The sequence below is a fragment of the Tachyglossus aculeatus genome, chromosome 8 (assembly GCF_015852505.1).
Source record: "Tachyglossus aculeatus isolate mTacAcu1 chromosome 8, mTacAcu1.pri, whole genome shotgun sequence".
Taxonomy (NCBI): Eukaryota; Metazoa; Chordata; class Mammalia; order Monotremata; family Tachyglossidae; genus Tachyglossus; species Tachyglossus aculeatus.
The window spans coordinates 1,228,335-1,254,747 of NC_052073.1; the positions used below are offsets into that span (position 1 = coordinate 1,228,335).

The 26,413-nt window shown below is 55.0% G+C and overlaps 2 protein-coding genes across 2 annotated transcripts; one reads left to right on the forward strand and one right to left on the reverse strand.

Annotated features, from left to right (window-relative positions):
• Positions 1-126: 126 nt before the first annotated feature.
• On the forward strand, positions 127-18,328 carry PDIA3 (protein disulfide isomerase family A member 3). The gene is made up of 13 exons (XM_038750675.1): positions 127-299; positions 7,523-7,601; positions 9,334-9,451; positions 10,236-10,343; positions 11,078-11,207; positions 11,983-12,099; positions 12,558-12,683; positions 14,993-15,175; positions 15,655-15,763; positions 16,283-16,411; positions 16,788-16,867; positions 17,666-17,723; positions 17,897-18,328. Exons 1-13 carry the CDS (start codon positions 127-129, stop codon positions 18,011-18,013), a joined length of 1,527 nt encoding a protein of 508 aa, XP_038606603.1. The 3' UTR covers positions 18,014-18,328.
• Positions 18,329-19,008: 680 nt separating this feature from the next.
• On the reverse strand, positions 19,009-25,267 carry ELL3 (elongation factor for RNA polymerase II 3). The gene is made up of 11 exons (XM_038750352.1): positions 25,136-25,267; positions 23,199-23,234; positions 22,243-22,355; positions 21,956-22,151; positions 21,672-21,727; positions 21,491-21,566; positions 21,194-21,392; positions 21,066-21,108; positions 20,770-20,941; positions 19,223-19,267; positions 19,009-19,141 (listed from the first exon to the last, which is right to left on the reverse strand). Exons 1-11 carry the CDS (start codon positions 25,265-25,267, stop codon positions 19,031-19,033), a joined length of 1,179 nt encoding a protein of 392 aa, XP_038606280.1. The 3' UTR covers positions 19,009-19,030.
• Between the last annotated feature and the right edge of the window lie 1,146 nt (positions 25,268-26,413).

A 26,413-nucleotide genomic window follows, 5' to 3' on the forward strand; every position in this document is an offset into this window, starting at 1 on the left:
CACACTCCGGCCGGAGCCCGGGGCCGCGGGGGCCGGGAAGGGAGCGCGCGCGCGCGCGCCCGTGCGTGCGCGTGCCCGCCGCCTTCGCTCGGCCTCCTCGCCGCCGTTGCCGTTGCCGCCGCCGCCATGGCCGCCGTGCCCCGCCGCCTCGCGCTGCTCCCGGGCCTGGCGCTGCTCCTGGCCGCCGCCGCCGCCTCCGCCGCCTCGGACGTGCTGGAACTCACGGACGACACCTTCGACAGCCGCGTCGCCGACACGGGCTCCGCCGGCCTCATGCTCGTCGAGTTCTTCGCGCCGTGGTGGGTCATCATCATCATCATCAATTTATTGAGCGCTTACTACGTGCAGAGCACTGGACTAAGCATTCATTCAGCCGTATTTCCTGAGCGCTTAACCGTGTGCGGAGCGCTGGGCTAAGTTGACAACATGGGGGGCGTCGGGCCCGGGATGGCTCCACCGGGGTGGGCTTGGGGCCATAATGATGACATTTATTAAGCGCTTACTACGTGCCAAGCACTGTTCTAAGCGCTGGGGAGGTTACAAGGTGACCAGGTTGTCCCACAGGGGGCTCCCAGTCAATCCCCGTTCTACAGATCAATCAATCGATCGTATTTATTGAGCGCTTACTGTGTGCAGAGCACTGGACCGAGCGCTTGGGAAGGCCAAGTTGGCAATCAATCAATCAATCGTATTTATTGAGCGCTTACTGTGTGCAGAGCACTGGACCGAGCGCTTGGGAAGTCCAAGTTGGCAATCAATCAGTCGTATTTATTGAGCGCTTACTGTGTGCAGAGCACTGGACCAAGCGCTTGGGAAGTCCAAGTTGGCAATCAATCGTGTTTATTGAGCGCTTAGTGTGTGCAGAGCACTGGACTAAGCGCTTGGGAAGTCCAAGTTGGCAACGTATAGAGACGGTCCCTACCCACCAGTGGGCTCACAGTCTAGAAGGGGGAGACAGAGAACAAAACAAAACGTATTAACAAAATAAAATAAATAGAATACATATGTACAAGTAAAATAAATAGAGTAATAAATATGTACAAACATATATACAGGGAAGGGGAAGGAGGTAAGGCGGGGGGGGTGGGGTAACTGAGGCGCAGAGAAGTTAAGTTGGGTAGGGACTGTCTCTATATGTTGCCGACTTGGACTTCCCAAGCGCTTAGTACAGTGCTCCACACACAATAAGCGCTCAATAAAGACGACTGAATGCAGCGTGGTTCAGTGGAAAAAGCCTGGGCTTTGGAGTCAGAGGTCATGGGTTCAACTCCCGGCCCCGCCGCTTGTTAGCTGGGTGACTTTGGGCAAGCCACTTCGCTTCTCTGGGCCTCAGTTACCTCATCTGGAAAATGGGGATTGATTGTGAGCCCCTCGTGGGACAACTTGATCACCTTGTATCCTCCCCAGCGCTTAGAACAGTGCTTGGCACTTAGTAAGCGCTTAATAAATGCCATCATTATTATTATTATTATTATCATTGGGCCGGGGGGGAGGGGGGACCTTCTAGACTGTGAGCCCTTTGTTGAGTAGGGACCGTCTCTATATGTTGCCGACGTGCACTTTCCAAGCGCTTAGTACAGTGCTCTGCATACAGTAAGTGCTCAATAAATACGATTGAATGAATGAATGAATCGGAGCCGAGTAGCAGGATCCGGGATGGGGCCGTGGGCCGGGGGGGTTGTCATCGGGGCTGAGGTGGGTGTTTGGGGGGCCCTTCTAGACTGCGAGCCCTTTGTTGGGTAGGGACCGTCTTTATATGTTGCCAACTTGTACTTCCCAAGCGCTTAATACAATGCTCTGCACACAGTGAGCGCTCAATAAATATGATTGAATGAAGGAAAGGCTCAATAACTGCGACTGAATGAATGAATGAATTTCAGAGGCCGTTACAGAGCCCTTGGGTGGCCGCAAGCCCAAAGACCAGAGGCCCTGGGCCATTAGCAGCCCACCTCCTCGCGGCCTACCCCTAGCCTCTTGTTGGGTAGGGACCGTCTCTTCAGTCATTCATTCAATCGTATTTATTGAGCGCTTACTGTGTGCAGAGCACTGTACTAAGCGCTTGGGAAGTACAAGCTGGCAACTTATAGAGACAGTCCCTACCCAGCAATGGGCTCATGTGGCCGACTTGTGCTTCCCAAGCGCTTAGCCCAGTGCTGTGCACACAGTAAGCGCTCAATAAAGACGACTGAATGAATGAATACCCCGCATGGCCATGCTTGTGCTGCCTAACGGGAAAGAGGACCTGCCCAAGGTCACTCCCGGCTTCGGGGCGGTCCCAGGGACCCCCGGGCTTGTCGCTTCACTCGGGCTGTGCTTCAGGCCACTATCTGCTGGGCCCCCCACCCCGGCTTTGACCGAGTGAGGCGTGGGTTAGCAAGGCTGAGAAATGTCGGAGGAAAAGCTCCAGAACCGCCTGGCCCAAGACCGAAGTTATCGTTAGCATTTGGGAGAAATGGTCCCCTACGTGGGATCACTCTTGCCTTGTTACAGTAACTCTGAAGGCTTCCGTTCTGTTTCCGGGCCCAGCCTGGGAGAGAAAGGGGCCCCCCTCCAGGGTCATCAGAAAGTCTGCTCAGTTTTTTTAACCCCTTTTCTCAGCCTCCAAAGATCATCATCAATCGTATTTATTGAACGCTTACTATGTGCAGAGCACTGTACTGAGCGCTTATGGTCTTAATAATAGTACCTTTTTTTCCTGTAGAACTTAAACGTGTGGCAGGCACCATACTTAGCACTGGGGTAGATTCCAAATCTGGTACAAAATCATAGTGATGGTCCATGCCCCACATAGGGCTAATAGTCTTAATCCCCATTTTACGGGTGGGGCAACTGAGGCACAGAGAAGTAAACTGACTTCACCTAAGTCACATGGCGGACAAGTGGCGGGGTCAGGATTTGAACCCAGATCCTCTGTCTCCCCAGGCCAGTGCCCTTTCCATTATGCTCCCGATGGGGATAACTGAGGCCCAGAGAGATTAAGTGACTTGTCTAAAACACTCAGCAGGTCAGTGGCAGAGCTGGGACTAGAACCCAGGTCCTCAGATTCATTCATTCATTCATTCATTCATTCAATCGTATTTATTGAGTGCTTACTGTGTGTAGAGTACTGTACTAAGTGCTTTGGAAGTACAAGTTGGCAACATATAGAGACGGTCCTACCCAACAGTGGGCTCACAGTCTAGAAGGGGGAGACAGAGAACAAAACAAAACATATTAACAAAATAAAATAAATAGAATAAATATGTACAAATAAATAAATAAATCGAGTAATAAATACGTACCTATATACTCCCATTAGGCCTCGCTGCCTATAACCCCTAAAATGGAACTCGAGCCTGAGGCTCACGCTGTTTGGGCCCTTTCTCCTGCATTTCACTGTGGCCGATACTTCAGAAACAAGTTAACGTTCTAGATCTACTTCACTGCTGAGTTTATTCATGCCCTGCTGGGGATTCCGCTGATATTATGTTAGTTGGGTTTAGGATGTTCAGTTAGGCTATTCGCGACATCGACCGACGAGCTGTATTATTGGTGGTATGCAGGTCAAAAAAATCTGAATGTTTGTTTTTAACAACTGGCAGTGGTGATTGTTCAGACTGGCGTCCTGCTTGCTTTTTCAGAAACAACTTTCCCCGCTTACCCGGTGTCTATAGCCCTGATTGTTACCACTTGAAAAATGAAAAGGCAGTTTTTGCAGAGCGCTGTACTAATTGTACAAAGTACAATTAGTAATTGTACTAAGGAGTGCTAATTGTACTAACTGGGAGAGTACAATGCAGCAGAATTAGCAGGCATGTTCCCTGCTTCTATCGAACTTATAGTCTAGAGGAGTTTGGGGAACAGCAGGAAGTGAAATTAGGTATAGTTTCTGTAATCAATCAATTGTACTTACTGAGTGCTTACTGTGGGCAGTAAGGTGAGTACAGTAAAACAGAGTAACTAGACACACATTCCTTGCCCACAAGCTTGCAGTCTAGAGGAAGATAAGAAGGTCTTCAAAGTAAAGATCAATCCAGGATCCTTCCCTACCTTTTCCCCTCTCCCCAGTCTGGTTATCTTCCCACTCTGTAACAAATTCCCCAGGTTGAAAAGTCCGAGGTTTTTAAGAGAAGCTGACCGGTTTTTCCCCAACCCAGGTTTCTGTAAAGTTGGCCATGAGGCTGCTGGTGGGAGTTGTAGTTCTGGCTCACTGGTATTCTTTCCTAATTAAGCTCAATGCCCTGAGTTCCAAAGGACTACTTATCCCATCATGCGTTAAGCCACCAGAAAAACTGGGCGGATTCATGCTGTGGTGTCTGCTTTTAATTGGCTTAGAAAGAAGCCCTCCTTTTAGGCAAGCCCATCTGAAAAGATCCTGTTTCCTGCATGACGTGGAGTTGCCGAAACCGAGTACGTTATCCAGTGCCCAACTGGAGCCGAGCTAGGATTCGACCACCGGCCGTTGGTTCGCGTGGGATTTTTGTCCTCAGGTGGAAACGTTTCCTCACGGGGCTCATAGCCCAGCCCCTCGTAGCAGCCTGCTCTATTTGATGTGGGCAGTTAGCATGGCTTCCCTTCAGGAAGAAGGCCACCAAAAGCAGACTGGTTGTGAGCAAGTGCTCAAAACCTGCTGGGTTATTTTGTGGTTATTGTCATATCTTTATGATCAGAAAAACAACAGTTCTTTAGCCTACGCTAGGATGGGTGTCTCTCCATTCTACCCCGTGCGGTTTATTTTTATAAGTAAAAAATTTCCTGTGCGTGAGCCTTGCCCAGTGCCCAAGAGCCCCAGACCAAGTGTTGCTAAAGTCTGCTCCCTTCAATGTGTGTCTCCTGGAGGAAAGATTTTCCAGCTTGGGAGATGGGAGGGGTAAGAAATAGGTATGGGAAGATAAGTACCCCTCATGGATGTTAACCGGTTTCTCAGCAGAATAAACAGGTTCCATTTTGATAGTCACTTCTTAAAAAATATTCTTTGGTAACTTAGCCACTTCTCCTCAAATGCAGTTTATAAAATCAATCAATCAATCAATGATGTTTTAGGTCCCTGCCTTCCAGGAACATAAAATCAAAACATGACGCAGCGTACACCGAGAGACTGGATAAATCAGCCGACGGATTTAAGATAGCAAAATAATTGGAATACAGGCAGCGAGTGGGATACATTGCAGAGCACTCGTAAAGCAAGAGACGATAGCCAGAGGTGGCCTGACATTGGGGCCAGCTGACCCAAAGGGGTGCCCAGATCATGTGAGATCCGGGAACCGGAGAAGTTGCCCAGACCTCACCCCAATGGAATTTTGGAGGGGCGGTAGCGACTTCGTGGGCCGAGGGGTCCTTGAGGAAACTACCCACCTTTGGCAGCACCCCTGGCACCACCGCCAATGCCGGGCTCTGAATTTCTGGCTTGGGCAAGGTTTGGCCTTGGGCTCCGAGTCCATTTAGATTTGGGGCTAGCTTTTTTGAAGGGGTGGGAGGTCGGCGAGGCTGGCAGACTTGGGCAACTAAATGCCCCAGCACCAGGCGGAGGGGAGAAGAGGGGCCGTTGAGAGTGGGTGGCGGCCTCCCAGCTCTGCCGGCTGCTCTGCGGGAGCTATGCCGCCCATTGGGCAGTGGAATCGACCCTGGTTTGGAGCAGGGGAGTTTAGAGACCGCATGTTTAGAGGTAACACGGCCTTCCCTCCACTGGTACTTTCGGGTTAGTTACTTGGTGTGGAAACTGTGGGCTGTGAAAGAAGCGAACACCCAGTCAGCTCCACAAGACTCCATTTCCACTTCGGATCCGGCCACCGTCTCTTCCAGTTCAGGTGGTTCTGCCAGAACGCCTCAGTCGGAAAATCAGGGGACGTTCCTCCGATAGGGTGAGTCTGTCTGAGTCAAGTATGGCGCGATAGAAGAAACGGCGGTGCAGGGCGTGGGAATGTGTCGTTGAGCAAGGCGGCGGTGCGCTTCTGCCAGCCTGACCGCTCCTTAATGTGACGTTCTGGAGTTCTGATCGGTATCCCCGATGCATGCATCAACCAGTTCTTGGGCTACTTATCCTGCCAAGCATTCCCATACCATCCCTCCCTTAAATGGTTTTGATGGTAATCTTTGGGTCGGGTTCTTGATGTCCCCAGCCCATCTTCTTAATTGCAGAGTGAACAACCCCTTTCCCCCCTCCCCGCCCCCAATATAGACCTGGTTTGCCCTTGCATTGTTCTGAGGATCCAGGACCAGCTGAGGGCTAGATCTCAGTGAGCTCTCTTAGGGCGACTTGGATTGTTGTTGTTGTCTTATGCTGTCGCGTCGTGTCCGACCCATAGCGACGCCATAGACACATCTCTCCCAGAAAAGCCCCACTTCCATCTGCAGTCCTTCTGGTAGTGTGTCCGTAGAGTTTTCTTGGTAAAAATGCGGAAGCGGTTTACCGCTGCCTCCTTCCACGTAGGAAACGAGTCTCTTCCTTCGACTCGCTCCTGTGCCGCTCCTGCCCGGCACAGGTGAGTTTTAAGCCAAGTTATATCGATTTGAGTAGAAGAGGAGCACCCCTTCCCCCAGACTCTGCAGTCTGCTTGGCACTCAATGAAATAACCTGCAGCCCAGAGCTCTGTATTACGACACTTCTCCATACCTCCTCTCCCCGCCTCCCCCCCAGGATGCTCTAAGTGCTCCTGCCGGGCTCTTGGGAAGGAGGAGCAGGTGCCGGCAATAGCCCCTGGGATTGCCGAAAAGAGGCTTCTTCTCCGGCAGGCTCCCCCAACCCGCCGCCAGTTGTACAACATAGATCCGGAAGAAACCAGATCTGAAAATCTGTCCGAGCAGGGAGCAGTCAGGATTTGAAAGCCAGGTGGAGTAGGGCCTTTTCACAATGAAGTCTTATCATTTGTAGGTGTGACGATCCCCAAGCCTTCATTTTCGGTCCTCCCTGTTTCTCCTCCTTCACCGCCCTCTCCCCTGTTGTCCAGTACCCTCCCAGTTGCCAGTAAAGGGAAAAGTAGAGAAGGGGCAGGGTGACTGACATTCCAAGAGCCTTCGGCCAGTGTGGGGTCCGTTCCCCGTAGTCTCAGACTCCTGTCGGGAGGGCAGGAAGCAGCCAGCGTTCAGTCTCATTCTCCAGGGATGCCTGTGTTCCGGGGAAATATACACTACCCTGACTGGGTGGGAAGCATGGGGTCCTCTGTTCCCTCCAACAAGGAGCAGTTTAGCCCGTGACTACCTTCCCAGCTTTTGGGCACGCCGGATTTCCGATTCTTTCGATCCTAGTCCTGTTTCCCGGCAAAAATAGGCTTTTCCCGTGAATTGGCTGCTCCCTTTTCCAAAAACCACGTCACCCATGAACCAGTCCTTCAGCAATCATCCTCGACCTGGCGATGTCCTCACCCTACAGTTGACAGGCGTGGCCTGGGGTAAGCGTGTTCCTCTCTAAGCACACTCTAAAACTCCCAAGAGGGAGCAAGCAGCAGTCTATCCGTCCCGGGTGATTGGGCACGGTTCCCATGGAAACAGGAATGCCGTAGGTCTGGCCAGTTGGACTCAGCCAGTGGCTCTTCTGTTGCTGCAGGTGCGGACACTGCAAGAGGCTCGCCCCTGAATATGAAGCTGCTGCCACCAGACTCAAAGGAATAGTCCCGTTAGCAAAGGTGAGTGCCGGGGGATCCGCTTCAGATTTCTTCCTGAGGAGCGGTTACATCTTGGGGCAAAATTGTGAATCAGGGTCTAGGCCCGAGCCGGAGGGTTCAGGGCCTCAGGGCGTCCTCGGCTTGTTCCCATAGCTGCTGATGGGTTAAACCTTAGAGCTAGGCTGTTAATGATGTCCCATGCGAAGCCACAGGGTCTAATCGTTGCTCATTCCAGAACTCCCCTCCGGTTTAAGGTGGCATGTGAGGAAGGTTGACAAAGCGAAGGCTGAAGAACGTCTTCCAGAGAAAATCTCTTTATTTTCCCCCTCTCTCTCCATCTCCTCTGTACTGCCCCAGCCCCGAACAGCCCTGAGCTCCAAACTTGCAAAGCTAGCAGTGGTGAGGCTTTCTGGGGGCACACTCCCACACACCTAGACTTCATTCTGGGTAAATGCCCCTGTAGCCTCTCTCCTCGACTCTATGCTCTTTCCTGGAAAGCCCAGGGTGGCTTCTGGCCACTCCTAGTCTGTGACACCGCGCTCCCGCCCCACCCCTGGATCTCCTCCCCCACAGCTTTGAGCAGCACTGCCCAGCTCCATGGAACAGTCCAGCCAAAGGGCCGTGCCCTGAGTGGGCCTGGCCTCAGGGAGGCCAAAGTGCTGGAGTGCCATCGTGGGCGTCCAGTAACTTTTCCCATGCACTCTTGTCCTCCTTTGAGTGTGGCAGCGGCCCACGGATGCGAAGTCCCGATCCGCTTCCAGCATGGCTAGAGTCCAGACCCCTTTCGAGCTCAAGCCAACCACCTTGAATCCAACTGAAGCTTTCAGTCTGTGAAGGGAATTATTCGGCCCACCCCAGCCCTCTACTGCAGCAGGCCGAGAGGCTCATTACCCCCGCTAGTGCCCTTCCTGTTTCCCACCCTGCAGCTCCCAGAGCGCTGATGGGTGGGTGGTGGGGGGATGTTTTTCTGGTGGCAGCAGCAGCAGGGCTCCTTACCGTCTGTAGAGGATGAGCTAAGTTATTCCAGGGAGATGGATGTTGCTGCAAAGAGCCTCTTCCGTCACCATCCCTGAGGGCATGCAAAGGAGTATGGAGGAGGCATAGTTAGGACTGTTGGGCAGTGTATCCATCTAATGAGAGGGCAGCCACCCCATAGTTCCCCTGGTGTCCTTTGGTGCCACTCTCAAGAGGCTGAGTGCAGGATTGGACGGGCCATGGCTTCCTGTAGCACCGACTGGCAACGCTGATTTCGGCACGTGAGATTAAAGAAGCCCTTGGAAGGGTGGCAGCCCCTCCTCTTCCCCACCACCCTTTGCCAGGCTCCTTCAGCCCAGTCCCAAGGCCCCAGAGCCTTCCAGGCAGGTTCAGAGGATCAAGCACAGAGGCCTCCCTTGGGCTAATCAGCAGCAAGAATACTTTTCAACTCCTAGGAAGGCAATCGCTTGGCTTGTTCAACCCTTGATCTGGGCCGCCGGCACCCCCGGGAGTCAGAGGGCGCGGCCGCTTCCATCCCCGGTGCTCTAGGTGCCCAGAGCCGAGCGTTCGGGAATAGACTGGCTTCTGCGGGAGGGGCCGAACCGTTTCGGCTGCCTCTGATGGTTACGGGAGCGGCATTCTCGGAGCGGGTCACGCTGCACGACTTTGGTTCGGCAGCCTCCACCAAGTCGGGTTGGTCATCTCAGACCTTTCAGGAAAGCCGATCTCTGCTGGACAGGGCAGCTGAACCGTTCGATTGTTTTGCGGTTGTCCCCAGGTTGATTGCACCGCCAACTCCAACACCTGTAACAAATATGGAGTCAGCGGCTATCCCACTTTGAAGATCTTCAGGAACGGCGAAGAATCCGGTGCCTATGATGGGCCCAGGACAGCAGGTAAATATTCTCCATCTCTGTCTGGGTCTTCTTAGATTAGAAAGCCGATCAGTTGGACCCGTTGGAGCCCCTTGCTTTTTAGCGGGGGACGCGTATCTCTGCTGCCCTTGCCTGGGTAGCCGGGAAACTTTGGATTCTCTTACTCTGATTTTTTTCTGTTTCTAAAATGCCAACCGGAGGAGCGGGGTGGGGAGTCTGGCGGTTGTGAGGCCCAGGCACTTTCCCACTTCTCAGTCTGGGAAATCCCCCCTTCTAGAGTGTGAGCCCGTTGTTGGGTAGGGACCGTCTCTATATGTTGCCAGCCTGTACTTCCCAAGCGCATATGATAGTGCTTTCCACACAGTAAGCGCTCAATAAATACGATTGAACGAATGAATGAATGCACCCCCCTCTCCCCGCTTCCCGAAATGATGGGCAACTCCTGAGGCTGAGTTCTGGGAATGGCTCGTTTCTGAGAACCGTCTCTTGAGAATCTCCTGACACTCGTGCCTCCTTCAGATGGAGCTTGGACTCTGAATGGTCGTGGGGCTAGGGGTTTTTGTGCGTGTGATCCACTTGCTGAGGAACTTCCTCAGAGTCTGACCTTAAGCACTGAGAAACTTCCCCGCAGTGGGTCCTTCCATGTCTCGGGCCGATCGCCACCGTGGCAGGGTGAGACTGAGGAAGCGGGGGGTTTTCAGGTGGCCCCGTAATGGCTGAACCCCTGGGTTAGTGCTTGGCTCAAGGCTGGGCTGGGTTTGCACTTGAAGTACTTACTTGGCGACCACGTTTCTTCTTCCTCAAGATGGGATCGTCAGCCACTTAAAGAAGCAGGCGGGACCCGCCTCCATTTCCCTCCAGTCCGACGATGAGTTTGAGAAGTTCATCAGTGACAAAGATGCTTCTGTGGTGGGTGAGTAGCTGATGAACGCTCAGCTTTATTCACCGGCCCAAGGACAGCCCAAGTGGCCGCTGGTGCTGGTGCTGGGTACAAAAACAGGTAATCCTTCTAAGGCAAGACTCGCTCTTCACTCCGATTCAGATGACTGCTGCGGTAAAACCATGTGATCACCAGGTGGTTGGGCTTGAACTTCCCTTTCGGGCAGCGGGGGAAGACTTGGCATTTCGATCCAGCTGAGAACCAGTTGCTTGCGGCCAGCCAGGGTTGGGCTAGGCTGCTGCCCTTGCGAGACTTAGACGGGTCTGCATCTGTGCGTGTGTACGTGTATCACCCTGCGGGGCGATTGACCACAGACTAGCTGAAGCCAGCTCCGGTGCCCGGGATTTGGGGGTTTCTGACATCAGGGGCCGTTGAAGTTTCCCCTCTCCTTTTGGCTTCATGGAAGAGCCGGGGCTTGGGAGTCAGAGGACATGGATTCTAATCCCAGCTCCGCCACTTGTCTGCTGTGTGACCTTGAGCAAGTCACTTAACTTCTCTGTGCCTCAGTTACCTCATGTGTAAAATGGGGACTGGGACTGTGAGCCCCATGTGTTTCTCCCCAGCTCTTTCACTGGGGAGAAACTCAAGTCCACCAAATACAGAGATCCGTGACTGGGAAGAGGGGAGGGCCTTGAAGGGTGCCTCCATCCCTGTCTTGCTCGTTTTTTGTCGTTTTCACTGATCTCCTGCCTCTGGATGCACTACAGGCTTCTTCAGAGATCTCTTCAGTGAGGCCCATTCAGAGTTCTTGAAAGCCGCCAGCAACCTGAGGGACAACTATCGTTTTGCACACACTGGTCAGGAGAAGCTTGTGAAGAAGTATGAACCTGATGGAGAGTAAGTGGGGGTTTGGGGGTTTGGATGGTTGGCGAGCGGGGGGCCTGTGGAGGGAACTTTGGCAAAAGGCCAGCGGCCTGGGAGATTGGGGTTTGAGGAGGCCGTTGTCCTCGGGGATGGATCTGAGGTCCCCAAAAGTCCCAGATATTTTGCCTCCTGAGCTCCAGCCACCCCGCACCCCTGGATGAACTGTTCCATCAGAGACCGTCGTGCTGCCCAGGCCAAGCGATGCTAGCGCTTTTCCTAATTCTCCCTGCCATCGGGGCTCCTGGGCCCTGCGGAAGCCTTCTAGTGCTGGGGGATGGAGTGAACCCAGAGAACTCCAAGTTAGCCTCTCCCACCATGCCGAGAGCCTGTGCGTGCCTGGATGAGCTGTCTTATTTTTCTCTGGAGAAATGAGTGTTGTCAATTTCCTCCCCCACCACACCCAAAATTCTCCTTTCTCTCTCCAGTCCTCTGCCCTCTTTCTGCCCACTGGACTCATCTTTCAGGTGTAGAAATCCTGACGCCCTGCAGGCCATTTCGCCTGCCCCCCGCCCCTTTCTTCCGTGGCTTGTACGAGAGTGAGGGGGAAGGGGTGGCTGCAGAGTTGCTGAATCCCCTCAGGGCTCGAATCCCCGTTTAGGGTTCACCGCACACTGTGTAGAGCGCGGGGGACGGGCAGGGTAGCGTGTTCCAGGTGCGCGGCAGGAGGGTGCTAACAGTGCAGAATCCTGCTCCCTCTGGGCGAAGGCCGCTCCCTGCCTCCCGTGACGGGCATCTGCTCTGCTTTCAGAGGGATAACCCTGTTCCGACCCTCGCGCCTGGCCAACAAGTTTGAGGACAACACTGTGAGGTACACGGAGGACAAGATAACCAGCGGCAAAATTAAGAAATTCATCCAGGAGAACATGTAAGTGCCCCCAGGTCTTTGGTTGATTTGGGCCACCGTGGCTTCTTGCGGCTCTTGTGCCCTGCTCAGTCGGCAGCGCATGCTGCCTTGTTGCATCTGGGCTTCGTGGGATTGGCCCGGGTTCATGAGCCGTAGCTGTTCCCCCTCCTTCTTTGACTGTGAACCCCATTTGGACGGGGACTGGGTCCAACCCGATTAACTTTGTCTCTCCCTGGCGCTTAGAACAGTGCCTGGCACATAATAAGCCTTTGACAAATATCGTCATAATCATAACTACTGGCAGGGGCTCCCTGAAGCCAGCATCTGGGGACCTTGGGGGATCCCTCGTTTGATGCCCACTGAGTTGTTCTTTAACCAGTTCAAGATCAAAATCACCCTGGAACCTAAAATTCAGGGGTCCTACTGTTCCTTAGGGTGGATGGTCGTGTCCACACTGCTAATGGTTTGTTCTGTTTCAGTTTTGGAATCTGCCCTCACATGACAGAAGACAACAAAGATTTGATCCAGGGCAAAGACCTGCTTATAGCCTACTATGATGTGGACTATGAGAAGAATGCTAAGGGTTCCAACTACTGGCGCAACAGGTAATCAGCAGTGGGAGCACCTTGCCCGGAGAGAGAGCGTACTGGGGCTCGTCAGATTCCAGCCGGGTCAGCATTAGTTTGTTCTTTTTGTGGAGGCTGGGGTCCTGTTGGTTCAGCTTGCTCGGTTGGAGTGAGAGCATCCACTGCCTCCCTGCGTGGCTTTAGTCATGTTCCGTCCGTCCGAAAGCGAGTGTGAATACAGAGCTTGGGCCCACGTCTGCTCATTAACTGCCAGCAGGGAGTTTGAGGGGGCCCCACTGGGACCCCCCATTCCCTTCCAAAAACCCGCCTGACTCAAAAGGCATAGCCAGAAGCCCTCAGAAGGTAGGCTGGCGTCATGGAGCTGCCTAGATCAGTGGCTGTCCCCAAAGTAAATGACCGTTCTCTTCCTCATCTCAGTCTGATGCATAGACAGACCCCTTCGTCTTCCCTCCCAAACCTGCTGCTCCTAACTCTTCCATTACAAGTGACGAAACCATCACCAGAAACTGTGGTGTCATCTTGGATTCCTCTGGCTCTCGCCTCCCAAAGTCAGACTTTTCTCTAAATCCTGCCTGGTTTTCCTCTGCTGTTTCCCAGATATGCTCCTCCCTCTGCTGCCTTAGAGCCACAACCCTGATCCGAGCCTCTGCCACCCCCCGGCTGGATTACTACCTCCTTACTTGTCCAGCCTCTCTCCCCTTCAGCCTCTCCCATGCTTGACTCCCCAGTTGGTTTCCAAAAGCATCGTTCAAAAAAATCATTCCCCTCTCTTCCCCTCTCCTCCAAGGGACCCTATCTCTCTGCCTCAAACTTTTGACTGTTGGCTCCAAGGCTCTCTTCCTCATGCGTCCTTTACCTCCCTTCTCCTGCTTCTTTCCAGCTTGTGCTCTTGGCCCTCCCAAGCTCGCTCACCTCTTACCTGCACGTTGCTCTCAACTCTCTCGCTTCTGACCCGTCGTCCACCCAAACCTCCCACTCCTCCCTTCTCAAATCTGCTGACTCACATCTCCCCCTACCCCTTCCAAAGCTTCGTCAAAAGCCACCTCCTCTGGGAGGCCTTCCCTGACTAATCCTCCCCTCCCTGGCCATCCCCCCTCCCCGCTTTGGTGCTTGGGTACATCCGTGTGTTCCGTCGCCTCCTTTTGTGACTGGTCTTGCCATTCGGAGCAAGGTTTTCCACTTGGTGAGGTGGGTGCATTCAGTGTGTATTTGCCAGTTAGAGTGTAAGCTCCTCAAGGGCAGAGACCAGGTCTTCTATTTTAATCGTAGCCCCCAAAGTGCCGTGCATGGTTCCGTAACCACTTTAGACCCTTCGTAATAATATGTACCGAAACGGGGATGATGGTGGGTGAGGGCAAGGCAGGCTTTGCCCTGAGGCTGTTCCTCTCTGGATTAATTTGTGACTAAAACCGGGAAAAGACGCTTTGAGCTGTCCAGTGATTTCCTGGCTCCTTGGGTGCTGCTTCTCTGAACGGCCTCTGGTTTCTGCTCTCTCTTCCCCTGCCGTCAAACTGGGGCGTCTCCTTCCTCCGGCTGGAAGAAGCCCTCATCTTCTCGGAGTCAGCCGGAGCTCCTTGACCTCTCGGGGTCTCTTTAGGCCGAGAGTTGTGTGGGGCAGATGGCTTGCCTGGGGCCAGGGACTGCTCCTGTGGCCTGGCATTTGGGGCGGGAGACAGGAGCAGGCCACACAGGTCAGACAAACCCAGCTGGACTCGGAGCGGATAAGCTGTACCAAAGTCGAACCAAACCTCTTATTTAGAAATGTAGCCATTGTCCTTTTGATTTAGAAAGGGGGGGAACCCCTGAAACCCGCTCTGAGACAGATGAGTAAGGTCCCCGAGCCTAACGCTTTCATGGTAAGAGGGAGGAATGGGGAATTCTCTGTGACGTCTTCTGGTTTCTGATACTGGACCTCGGTCCCTGCCACCCACTGAAACTTCACTGGTTTTTCACGTCCTTTGCTCCCAGCGGGGCAGTGGGGAACACACGGCCTGGGGTGCCCCAGATTATTCCCCTAGACTCCCCTGGTCTTGCCCACACAAGTGGGCAGCCACTCAGGAGGACGGGCTCTTCTGCTGGACCCAGGCCCACTGCCCTAAGTTAATGGGGCAGCGGGGGCATGGCGGGAGTCTGGGTCCTCTGGCCCAGCCAGCTTGGCCAGGGAGCAGGGTAGGCACCTCCCAAGGCCAGCCGGCTGTGCTCGGTGACCCTAGCCGGGGCCTTGAAGCTGCTGGACACTTGGTAGTGTCGTGGCTTTTCCGTCAGTGCGCCCGTTGATTTCCCGGTCAGGGTGGGCACTCAGCCCAAGGGTCTCCCGTTCCCCACAGGGTGATGATGGTGGCTCGAAAATTCCTGGACGCTGGGCAGAAACTCAACTTCGCCGTGGCTAGCCGCAAGACATTCGGCCACGAGCTTTCCGAATTTGGCTTGGACAGCACCACTGGAGAGGTTCCCGTTGTGGCTATCAGGACTGCCAAAGGAGAGAAGTTTGTCATGCAGGAGGAGTTCTCGTGAGTCAAGAGAGTGGTCCCACCCTAAAATGCCCTCCTCTCCGGGGTCGTCGTGGCCAGGGGTCCTGGCTCACTGGGCAGCAGGAGGCCAAGGCCCAAAAGAGTGCCGTCCCTGCTCTCTGCCGGCTGGGGAGACGGAGAGGTGCCGCTCCTTGGGTTCGGGAGGTGGATGGCCTAGCCCGTTCAGGAAAGGGCACTTCATTGTGAAGTTGTGGACGGAAGCCCCACTTCAACAGAAACCCAGAACCCAAACTTCCCCTTAATTGTGGAAAGCCCTCGTGCCCGGCCTCTTGGGGCCACGTGGGCTAGAAGGGGCATAAAGACTGACTGGCTGAAGTTTTTCCCGACTCCTTGCATTGCCCGTTTCCCCCCGGCCCCCTGCTGCCGTTTGCCGGGTTGGAGCAGGCTGGGCCTCCCGCGGGCCTCGGCACTACCGTTGCTACTTTAAGGATGCTCACGCTTGTCTCCCCAATCTCCAGGCGCGACGGGAAGGCGCTGGAGAGGTTCCTGCAGGATTACTTCGATGGCAACCTGAAGAAGTACCTCAAGTCGGAGCCTGTCCCGGAGAACAACGACGGGCCCGTGAAGGTAAGGGTCCACGTCCACCCTGTCTCCTAGCCACGGGTCTGGGCACAGCCATTCTCTGTCCTCAGGGGAGGCCCATTCTCCCTGGGATTGGACTGGCCAAACCAGAACTCAGCCCATTAGGAGTAATGGCAGCACAGCCCCAGGATCCGAGGGGTGGGATAGGCTTAAGAGCCTACAAGCTCAAACTCTCAACCGGGGCTGCGCATTCGACCTTGGGTGAGCCCCGGCATCCTAGCTGGCTTGAGCCTCCCTGGGCAGAAACAGGCAGCACCTCCGGATGCTGCCGTGTGGCTGTCCTGGCCAATCCGAGGAACCGTGTTGTGGAGCTGGAGGGATGACAGATTGGAGGGATATGGAGGAAGGCGAAGGAGGAGCCTCTCCGGAGCTCTCCACTCCACCGCTTTTTGCTTTGATTCCGGGAGTGGTGAAGGGGTGCAGCTCGCAGGTCTCCCCGTGTCGGGAACTGGGCCTCGGGCTCACCGGAGGGACGCCACCCATTTCCTTCTAACCCTTTCCCAGGTGGTGGTAGCTGAGAACTTTGATGAAATCGTGAACGACGAAGACAAAGACGTCCTGATTGAATTTTATGCCCCCTGGTGTGGCCACTGCAAGAACCTGGAGCCCAAGTACAAAGAGCTGGGAGAGAAGGTAAATCCAGGCCGCGCCGCTGCAATCGTCTGCTGCTCGCGAAGTGGCTCGGATTTTCTCTCTCAATGAGTCCTGCTCTTTCTGCCTCTCGGTCTAATCCGAGTCCTCGCGGGAGCGGTTTGGTGCAGGCGTGAAGGCATTTCGGTCTGCCCCGGTGCAGGCCGGTGGGCAGCATTCTGTGACGAGGGAGGTGGGTGCCCTGGAGAAGCAAAGCCAAACAGGTCGGTCCTGTCAGTGAAGGGGAAACCCCTTCCGCTCTGGTCACCCCCTAGGCTCTCCAGGGGGTGCAGATTTGCCCTGGAACATCTCGGAGGCCCAAAGTAGTCACTAGAGTGGCTCATTCCCCCCCTTACCATCGGCCACTTTTTCCCCACAGCTCAGTAAAGACCCTAACATCGTCATAGCCAAGATGGACGCCACCGCTAATGACGTGCCTTCGCCGTATGAAGTCAGAGGGTGAGTGGAGGCAGCAGGGCCCCGGGAGGAGGTGTGGGACGGTTGCTCTTTGGACTAAGGCTCTGAGTGGGGATCAGCCCCCCTAAACCTCCGTACTGCTACCTATGGCAACCCAACCTGGTGGACCTTATGTCCGTGAAGGCTGTCAACTCAAACTCTCCCCGTGACCACCGCGGTCTGCAGGCTTTCCTGGAACAGATTCTGAGTGATCATCACCCACTAACGGAAGGAAGTGATTTCGTGTGATGTTTCAGACGGCTGTGGGCTTTCCCTGGCTGGAGCCGTGGGGTTTGGGGAACACTGCCATCTTCCCTGCCCACACCCTCCCGGAGTTGTAGGCCAGAGCCCCATTCCCTCTGAAGGGCCTGGCGGACGCCTGTATCAACCCCGCCGCCGGGCCGATCCGTTGCCTGGCCAAGGGGTGGGTGTGCTTCTTCCCGTCTTGTCCAAAGCTGTAGGACCTGGTCTGGGAAGGGGGCATCTAACTGAACAAAGTTAGTGGAAACAGCGTGGCTCAGTGGAAAGAGCACGGTCTTTGGAGTCAGAGGTCATGGGTTCAAATCCCGGCTCTACCACTTGTCAGCTGTGTGACTTTCGGCAAGTCACTTAACTTCTCTGTGCCTGTTACCTCATCTGTAAAAATGGGGATTAAGACTGTGAGCCCCACGTGGGACAACCTGATCACCTTGTAAACTCCCCAGCGCTTAGAACAGTGCTTTGCACATAGTAAGTGCTTAATAAATGCCATTATTATTATTATTAGTGAGCCTTCTCTGTCTCCCTCCCGCTTTTCTCTAGCTTCCCTACCATCTACTTCTCTCCAGCCAACAAGAAGCAAAGTCCAAAGAAATACGAGGTGGGTACCCCATTCCCGAGCTCGGCCGCTGTTCTTTCTGCTCCCCGGGACGGTGGAAGTGGGTCGGGCCCCCCTCCCTCTGTGGGCGAAGCGTTCCTACACCCCGTTCCCGGTTGTGGGCCGTCCCGGGAAATGCTAAGGTCTCAGGATCTGACTGGCCCATCTGCTTCCAGGGGGGCCGTGAGTTGAGCGACTTCCTGAGCTACCTGCAGCGAGAAGCGACAAACCCGCCCGTGATACAAGAGGAAGAGAAGCCCAAGAAGAAGAAGAAGGCACAGGAAGATCTCTAAAGCAACAGCCAAACACCCTTTTTAAAAGGAGCTGAACTTTTCCAGCAGGGACAGACGGCAGCGGGGAGGGCCGGGGCCCCGCTCGGGGGAGTGACCTCGGGCACGCCGTGGATGTAATTAGAATCTGTTTAATTTTCTCTGAGCTGTTTCTTAGCCCGCACTGTCAATGGAAACACCAGGACCAGTTGATGTTTATGGTTTTGGGGGAGGGGGAGCATTTGTGTTGGGAGAATGTTGGGATGGGGGGAGGCTGGGGGTTATTTTCTAATTTTTTTTGTACATTTGGAGCAGTGGAAATAAATGAGCCCCCTCTAACCTGAGCGGCTTCATGGGGGGGGTTCCCTCAGACAGCTGGGCTATTGCAAAGTCAGGGCCCTCGACTTCCCCCTCCCCACACATTCCCCACCCGGGCTCTGATCCCTGCCAACCCCGCCCAGACTCCGGTGGGGCCTCAACCAGGGTATCCAATCCAGCAGTCACCCCGCCAGCCTGTGCTGGTTGGGGCACAGAGGGCGAGGAGCCTTGAGGATCGGTCTTGGAGGTGGGCTTGATACGAGGGTTCGTCCCCCAGAGCGGGGCAGCCTCTGGTGGGGAAGAGCTGGTGGAAGCAGCAGTGCCCCCCAGGGCGGGCACCTGCGCCCAGCTCATCAGCTGGCCGGCGAGGGTGGAGGAGAGAGATGAGCCGAAGAAGCACACGGGACCAGACCTCTGTTTCCCAGCCTTGTTGTATAGGTTCACAATCGTTGCCTGAATGGGGGCAAACACCTCCCTTGACCCCCACGGCCTCTCCGGCCCCGGCGTGGAGGCGGCCCTACTCCCTGCTCCTAAGCTCTGCCTGTGACTGCGGTTGGTGGGTTAAGGAGCTAGGTACCCCCACCTCCTAGCCCCTGGGGCAGAGTGGCACCCTCCAGCAGGCTGCCAAGTCAACCCCAGGAGCCCGTCCCCCCTCTTCTTCTGGTAGGGCTGCCATCAGCCCACCCCGGGAGCACCTCCCCTCCCCGCGTCTCTCCGGGACCCTCAGCTGGTCCTGTTCTTCTCTTCAAATGCCACGATGAGGCCCTTGATGTGTGACAGCTTCTGGTGCAGATACTCACAGCGCCTCTTCTCTTCCCTATAGTCCGGGTGGCGCTGCAGAAAGAGGTGGGTCTCAGGGGAGTTGGACTCCTCCCTCTCCCCCCACCTCTGCACCCCTCTGCCCTCATCCCCTACCTTCTGGAACTTCCTGTACTCGTGGACGATCTTGTCGGCCAGCACCTCAAAGGATTAGGAGAAAGTCAGGATAATAATAATAACACTGGCATTTATTAGGCACTTACTATGTGCAATGCACTGTTCTGAGCGCTGGGGAGGTTACAAGGTGATCGGCTTGTCCCACGTGGGGCTCACAGTCTTAATCCCCATTTTACAGATGAGGTAACTGAGGTACAGAGAAGTTAAGTGACTTGCCCAAAGTCACACAGCTGACAGGATCTGGGGGTTACCCAGTGGCCCCAGCGCCGAGCAGGCCTGGCCGGTCAATAATAATAATTATGAATTATGGCATTTGTTAAGCGCTTACTATGTGCCAAGCACTGTTCTAGTATGTTGCCAACTTGGACTTCCCAAGTGCTTAGTCCAGTGCTCTGCACACAGTAAGCGCTCAACAAATACGATTGATTGATTGATTGATTAGACTGTGAGCCCACTGTTGGGTAGCGACCATCTCTATATGTTGCCAACTTGTACTTCCCAAGCGCACAGGAAGCGCTCAATAAGTACGACTGATTGATTTTGTTCTCTGTCTCCCCCTTCTAGACTGTGAGCCCACTGTTGGGTAGCGACTGTATATGTTGCCAACTTGTACTTCCCAAGCGCTTAGTACAGTGCTCTGCACACAGGAAGCGCTCAATAAGTACGATTGATTGATTTTGTTCTCTGTCTCCCCCTTCTAGACTGTGAGCCTGCTGTTGGGTAGCGACCGTCTCTATATGTTGCCAACTTGTACTTCCCAAGTGCTTAGTACAGTGCTCTGCACACAGGAAGCACTCAATAAATACGACTGATTGATTGATTCGAAGTGCAATAAGAGCTAGTCTGCCCAGCTCCGCACTGCCCCGAGACAATCCACTTGACATCTTTCAGCCATATTCTCCCTACTTAGGTGGAAGCACGGTGGTACCCACCCGGCCGGCCACCTGTGTTCCTGGCGCAGGTAACGCTGCTCCTGATCACCTTGTAACCTCCCCAGTGCTTAGAACAGTGCTTGGCACATAGTAATTGCTTAATAAATGCCATTATTATCATCATTATTATTAGTCTCTGCTTCAGTTCCCTCATCTGTAAAACGGGGATGAAGCCTGTGAGCCCCCCATGGGACAACCTGATCACCTTGTAACCCCAACGCTTAGAACAGTGCTATGCACATAGTAAGCGCTTAATAAATGCCATTATTATTATTATTATTACCAAGATTACATGTCCAAGAAGGCTTTGGGGGAAGTTGCCCTGCTCAGGAAGCTCCCTGGACTACACATCCCAGAAAGCCTTGGGATAGGGAGTCTTTCCAACCACATGGCCCGTAAAGCATCGGGACATAAGTGCCTCCTGCCCCACCTCCACCTCCATTAAAACCTTCCGCTGGGTGTGCCTGGCATCGAGCCCGCCACGGCAGCTGGGTAGACCTTTAGGTCAGAAAAGGGCCTGCGGTGCCCCAGAAGCGAGTTAGGGGCCCGCGGGGGTCCGGGCCCAGCTGGGGCTCCCCCGTCCACGCTCCTCACCTTGTGTTGGGGGCTCCCACGCCGCACCCACTTCATCTCGGCCCCGAGCTGGGTGAACCTGCGGCTGACGGCCCCGACCCGGGCGTGCAGGGCCCTGTACTCGGCGTAGTCGGCCCCGAAGGCCTGCGCGTAGGCCTGGCACTGCTCGGCGTCGCGGATGGTCCCGAACTGCCTGTGGGGCCGGAGGAGCGGCGTCACACCCGACCCTTCCCCGAGCTTTCCCACTGGGGGCCCCGAAGGGACGGGAGCGGAGATCTGGGCCCAGGAATCGGGGGGCAGGAGGAGAGAGGACTCACAGGAAGTAGTCAGGCGTTTCCTCTGGCTGGGGTGGCTCAGGGTCTGGAGAAGAAGCAAAACGGTGACCATGGGCAGGTGCCTTATATGCCATTATCCCCCAGCCACCGCTCCCCAGCCCAACTCTCACCCGTCTGTGCTGGAGGGCTGTGATCTAAGTGCAGAGCCGTTTCCTCCTCTTCCTCTTCCTTTTCTTCTTCCTCCTCCTCCTCTTCTTCTTCTTCTTTCCTTTCCTCACCTCCTCCCGGATCCTGGCTGGGCAGCCCCTCTGCGGAATATCCGTCCTGCAGAACCGGGCCGTCCGGAGAGGCCTCCGACGGCTGCAGCTGCTGAGGAAGGGGGATGCTGGGCCACGGGTTTTCATCAGGGCAGGGATGACTCCTCCTTAATCCCCTCAGCCGGCCCTTCCCCTCCCCTCAACACTCACCGAGGCCTGGGCCCTCTGGCCGGAGGGGCCCGGCTGCCTCGGTTCTGACTCCCTCGCAGGACACGGAGTCCGCTCCCTGGAGGGGAGGAAGGAAGGAGGGATAGAGGAGGCAGGACCGTAGGGGAAGGAGAAGGGAAAAGCAACGTCCCTCTCCCCTCCCATCCCCTCCAGTCCTCATTACCTCAGTAGCCGCCGGGCCACCTGGTCCCTTGAGATTCCTCCTGGTGCTTCTGGTGCCTGTAGGGAGAGGCGGCATGAGATACAGTGGTGGAGACTTATGTGAGGGAGGGTCAATCAATCATCAATTGTATTTATTGAGCGCTTACTGTGCGCAGAGCACTGTACTAAGCGCTTGGAAAGTACAAGGTGGCAACATATAGAGACAGTCCCTACCCAACAGTGGGCTGACAGCCAAGAAGGGTCTCCCCTTCCATCCCTCCCCCGCCCATCTTCCCCCTGCCTCACCTGGTCCGGGCCCGTCCGCGGCCGTCTCCCTGGGTCCACCCCAGGCCGGGCTCCGCCGTCCGGCCGGCTGGATGACTCTCTGTCGGGCCGGGCAGAGCAGTGGGCAGGGGCCGGGGCCTGAGCCGGAGCCTCGGCCGCCCAGACGGTGATGCGTTCCCGAAGAGGCCCCAGGCAGCGGAGCGGGCCGGGCCCGGACCTGGACGGAAGACGAGGGGGGTGGGCAGCCCGGGTCCGGCCCCGTCCTTCTCCTTACCCCTCACCCCGCACCCCCTCACCTCTGCCCTCACCTGCCCTGGCGGCGGCGAACGAGGTCCAGGCCTCCCCGGGACCCGTCCTGGCTGCAGGCGGACACCGAGAAGGAGAAGAGGCGGGAGCCGCCGGGGCCCGGGAGTCGCAGGTACTGGGAGAGGAGAGGCGAGGGGTGAAGTGAGGGGTGAGGTGAGGGGTGAGGTGGAGGGTGAGCTGGGGGGCGAGTGAGGGGCGAGGTGAGGGGCGAGTGAGGGGCGAGGTGAGGGGCGAGTGAGGAGCGAGTGAGGGAAGAGGGGGGCGAGTGAGGGGCGAGGTGAGGGGCGAGGTGAGGGCTGAGGTGAGGGGCGAGTGAGGGGTGAGGTGAGGCCTGAGGTGAGGGGTGAGTGAAGGGCGAGGTGAGGGCTGAGGTGAGGGGCGAGGTGAGGGGTGAGGTGAGGCCTGAGGTGAGGGGTGAGTGAAGGGCGAGGTGAGGGCTGAGGTGAGGGGCGAGGTGAGGGGCGGAGTGAGTGAGGGGAGAGGTAAGGGGCGAGGTAAGGGGTGAGTGAAGGGCGAGGTGAGGTGAAGGACGAGTGAGGGGCGAATGGAGTGAGGGGTGAGGTGAGGGACGAGTGAGGGGTGGGGTTCGGGGCGAAGTGAGGGGAAAGTTGAAGGAGGAGGTGAGGGGCCAGTGAGGGGCGAAGTGAGGAGGGGCGAGGTGAGGGCCGAGATGAAGGAGGAGGTGAGGGCTTGGATCCGGGGCTCCTTCCTCCCCTCCCCTTCCCTTCCCTTCCCTTCCCAAAGGCTCCCGGGAGCGGGGCCGGTCCCCGCCGGGGCTCGTTAGCGTCGGGCCGCAGCTGGGCCCGAGGCCTCGGGCTCCGCCATCTCCCCCCTGCCCCCCCGCGCTCCCGTCCCCAGGCTCCCTGCAAGCGGCCGCCCTCCCTCCCTCCCTCCCCATGGGTGCCCTTCCCCCTGAAGTCCCCCGCCCCCCCGCCCCGGGGCCCCCGCCCTCACTCACCCCTCCGCCGTCCTGGAAGGCGAGCCCGGGCCGGCCCTGCGGGGATAACCGGCGGCGGGGCTCAGGGGCCCGGACCCACCTGGGCACCCCCAGTCCCCCCAAAAACGGCCCCGGGAACGGGGGGACATGCAGTCATTCATTCACTCATTCATTCAATCGTATTTATTGAGCGCTTGCTATGTGCAGAGCACTGCACTAAGCGCTTGGGAAGTCCAAGTGGGCAACGTCTAGAGACGGTCCCTACCCGACAGCGGGCTCACGGTCTAGAAGGGGGAGACGGACAACAAAACAAAACACATAAACAAGATAAAATAAATAGAATAAATATGTACAAGTAAAATAAACAGAGTAATAAATACGTACAAACATATATTCATTCATTCATTCAATCGTATTTATTGAGCGCTTGCTGTGTGCAGAGCACTGCACTAAGCGCTTGGGAAGTCCAAGTTGGCAACATCTAGAGACGGTCCCTACCCAACAGCGGGCTCACAGTCTAGAAGGAGGAGACAGACAACAAAACAAAACACGTAAACAAGATAAAATAAATAGAATAAACGTACAAATAAGATAGAGTAATAAATACGTACAAACATATATTCATTCATTCAATCGTATTTATTGAGCGCTTACTGTGTGCAGAGCACTGTACTAAGCGCTTGGGAAGTCCAAGTTGGCAACGTCTAGAGACGGTCCCTACACAACAGAGGGCTCACAGTCTAGAAGGGGGGGACGGACAACAAAACAAAACACATAAACAAGATAAAATAAATAGAATAAATATGCACAATCAATCAATCGTATTTATTGAGCGCTTACTGTGTGCAGAGCACTGGACTAAGCGCTTGGGAAGTCCAAGTTGGCAACATATCATCATCAATCGTATTTATTGAGCGCTTACTATGTGCAGAGCACTGTACTAAGCGCTTGGGAAGTACAAATTGACAACATATAGAGTCTAGAAGAAGTAAAATAAATAAAGTAATAAATCCGTACAAGCATATATACATATATACAGGTGCTGTGGGGAGGGGAGGGAGGTAAGGCGGTGGGGGGGGGACATCTGGGACACGCGGTCGGCCGGATCCTCAGCGCAGCCCTGGAGGCTCCCGGAAGGAGGAGGAGGAAGAGGATTATCAATCAATCAATCGTATTTATTGAGAGCTTACTGTGTGCAGATCACTGTGCTAAGCGCTTGGGAAGTACAAGGTGGCAACATCTAGAGACAGTCCCTACCCAACAGTGGGCTCCCAGTCTAGAAAGGGGAATGCATTTCAATGGTATTTATTGAGCGCTTACTGTGTGCAGAGCACTGTGCTAAGCGCTTGGGAAGTACAAATTGGCAACATATAGAGACGGTCCCTACCCAACAGTGGGCTCACAGTCTAGAAGTAAAATAAATAGAGTAATAAATCCGTACAAACATATATACAGATGCTGTGGGGAGGGGAGGGAGGTAAGGTGGGGGGGGACATCTGGGACACGCGGTCGGCCGGGTCCTCAGCGCAGCCCTGGAGGCTCCCGGAAGGAGGAGGAGGAAGAGGATTATCAATCAATCAATCGTATTTATTGAGCGCTTACTGTGTGCAGAGCACTGTGCTAAGCGCTTGGGAAGTACAAGGTGGCAACAGCTAGAGACGGTCCCTACCCAACAGTGGGCTCCCAGTCTAGAAAGGGGAATGCATTTCAATGGTATTTATTGAGCGCTTACTGTGTGCACAGCACTGTGCTAAGCGCTTGGGAAGTACAAGTTGAAAACATATAGAGACGGTCCCTTCCCAACAGTGGGCTCACAGTCTAGAAGGGGGAGACAGAGAATCAATCAATCAATCAATGGTATTTATTGAGCGCTTACTGTGTGCAGAGCACTGTGCTAAGCGCTTGGGAAGTCCAAGGTGGCAACATGTAGAGACGGTCCCGGCCCGGGCGCGCCGCACCTGTATCCGCTGGCAGTCCCGGAGCGCCCGCAGCGCCGCGTCGCTGAGCCGGAGGAGCAGGAGGCTGGTCCGGGGCCCCGGCGGGTACGACAGCCGCAGCCGCCCGCTCAGCTCCTCCGGGGGACCCGACATGGCCACGGGACAAGCCGGGGACAAGGCCACCTCGGACGGGAAAAGCCGCCCCTGTCCCGGCCGCCGCCACCCAAACCTTCCCCGGCTCGGCAGCTCCTCCCACGCCCGCTCCCCGCCCACAGACCCTCCGGGACACGCCCCCCCAACATCAATCAATCGATCATATTTATCGAGCGCTTACTATGTGCACAGCACTGGACTAAGCGCTTGGGAAGTCCAAGTTGGCAACATCGAGAGACAGTCCCTACCCACCAGTGGGCTCACAGTCTAAAAGGGGGAGACGGAGAACAAAACCAAACCTACTCACAAAATAAAATAAATAGAATAGATCAATCAATCAATCAATCAATCGTATTTATTGAGCGCTTACTAGGTGCGGAGCACTGGACTAAGCGCTTGGGAAGTCCAAGTTGGCAACATAGAGAGACAGTCCCTACCCGCCAGTGGGCTCACAGTCTAAAGGGGGGAGACGGAGAACAAAACCAAACCTACTCACAAAATAAAATAAATAGAATAGATCAATCAATCAATCAATCGTATTTATTGAGCGCTTACTAGGTGCGGAGCACTGGACTAAGCGCTTGGGAAGTCCAAGTTGGCAACATCTAGAGACAGTCCCTACCCGCCAGTGGGCTCACAGTCTAAAGGGGGGAGACGGAGAACAAAACCAAACCTACTCACAAAATAAAATAAATAGAATAGATCAATCAATCAATCAATCAATCGTATTTATTGAGCGCTTACTAGGTGCGGAGCACTGGACTAAGCGCTTGGGAAGTACAAATTGGCAACACATAGAGACAGTCCCTACCCAACAGTGGGCTCACAGTCTAAAAGGGGGAGACAGAGAACAGAACCAAACATACCAACAAAATAAAATAAATAGGATAGAAATGTACAAGTAAAATAAATAAATAAATAGAGTAATAAAAATGTACAACCATTGTACATGTATGTACAACCATACAATAGATATGTACAAGTAAAATAAATAGAGTAATAAATATGTACAAACATATATACATATATACAAACATGGCCAGCTACGCCCCCAAAACCTCCAGGCCACGTCCCCAGCATGTCCAGCCCCCACCCCCAACATATCTAGCCCTTCCAAGATCTCCAGGTCACGCCCCCAAAACCTCC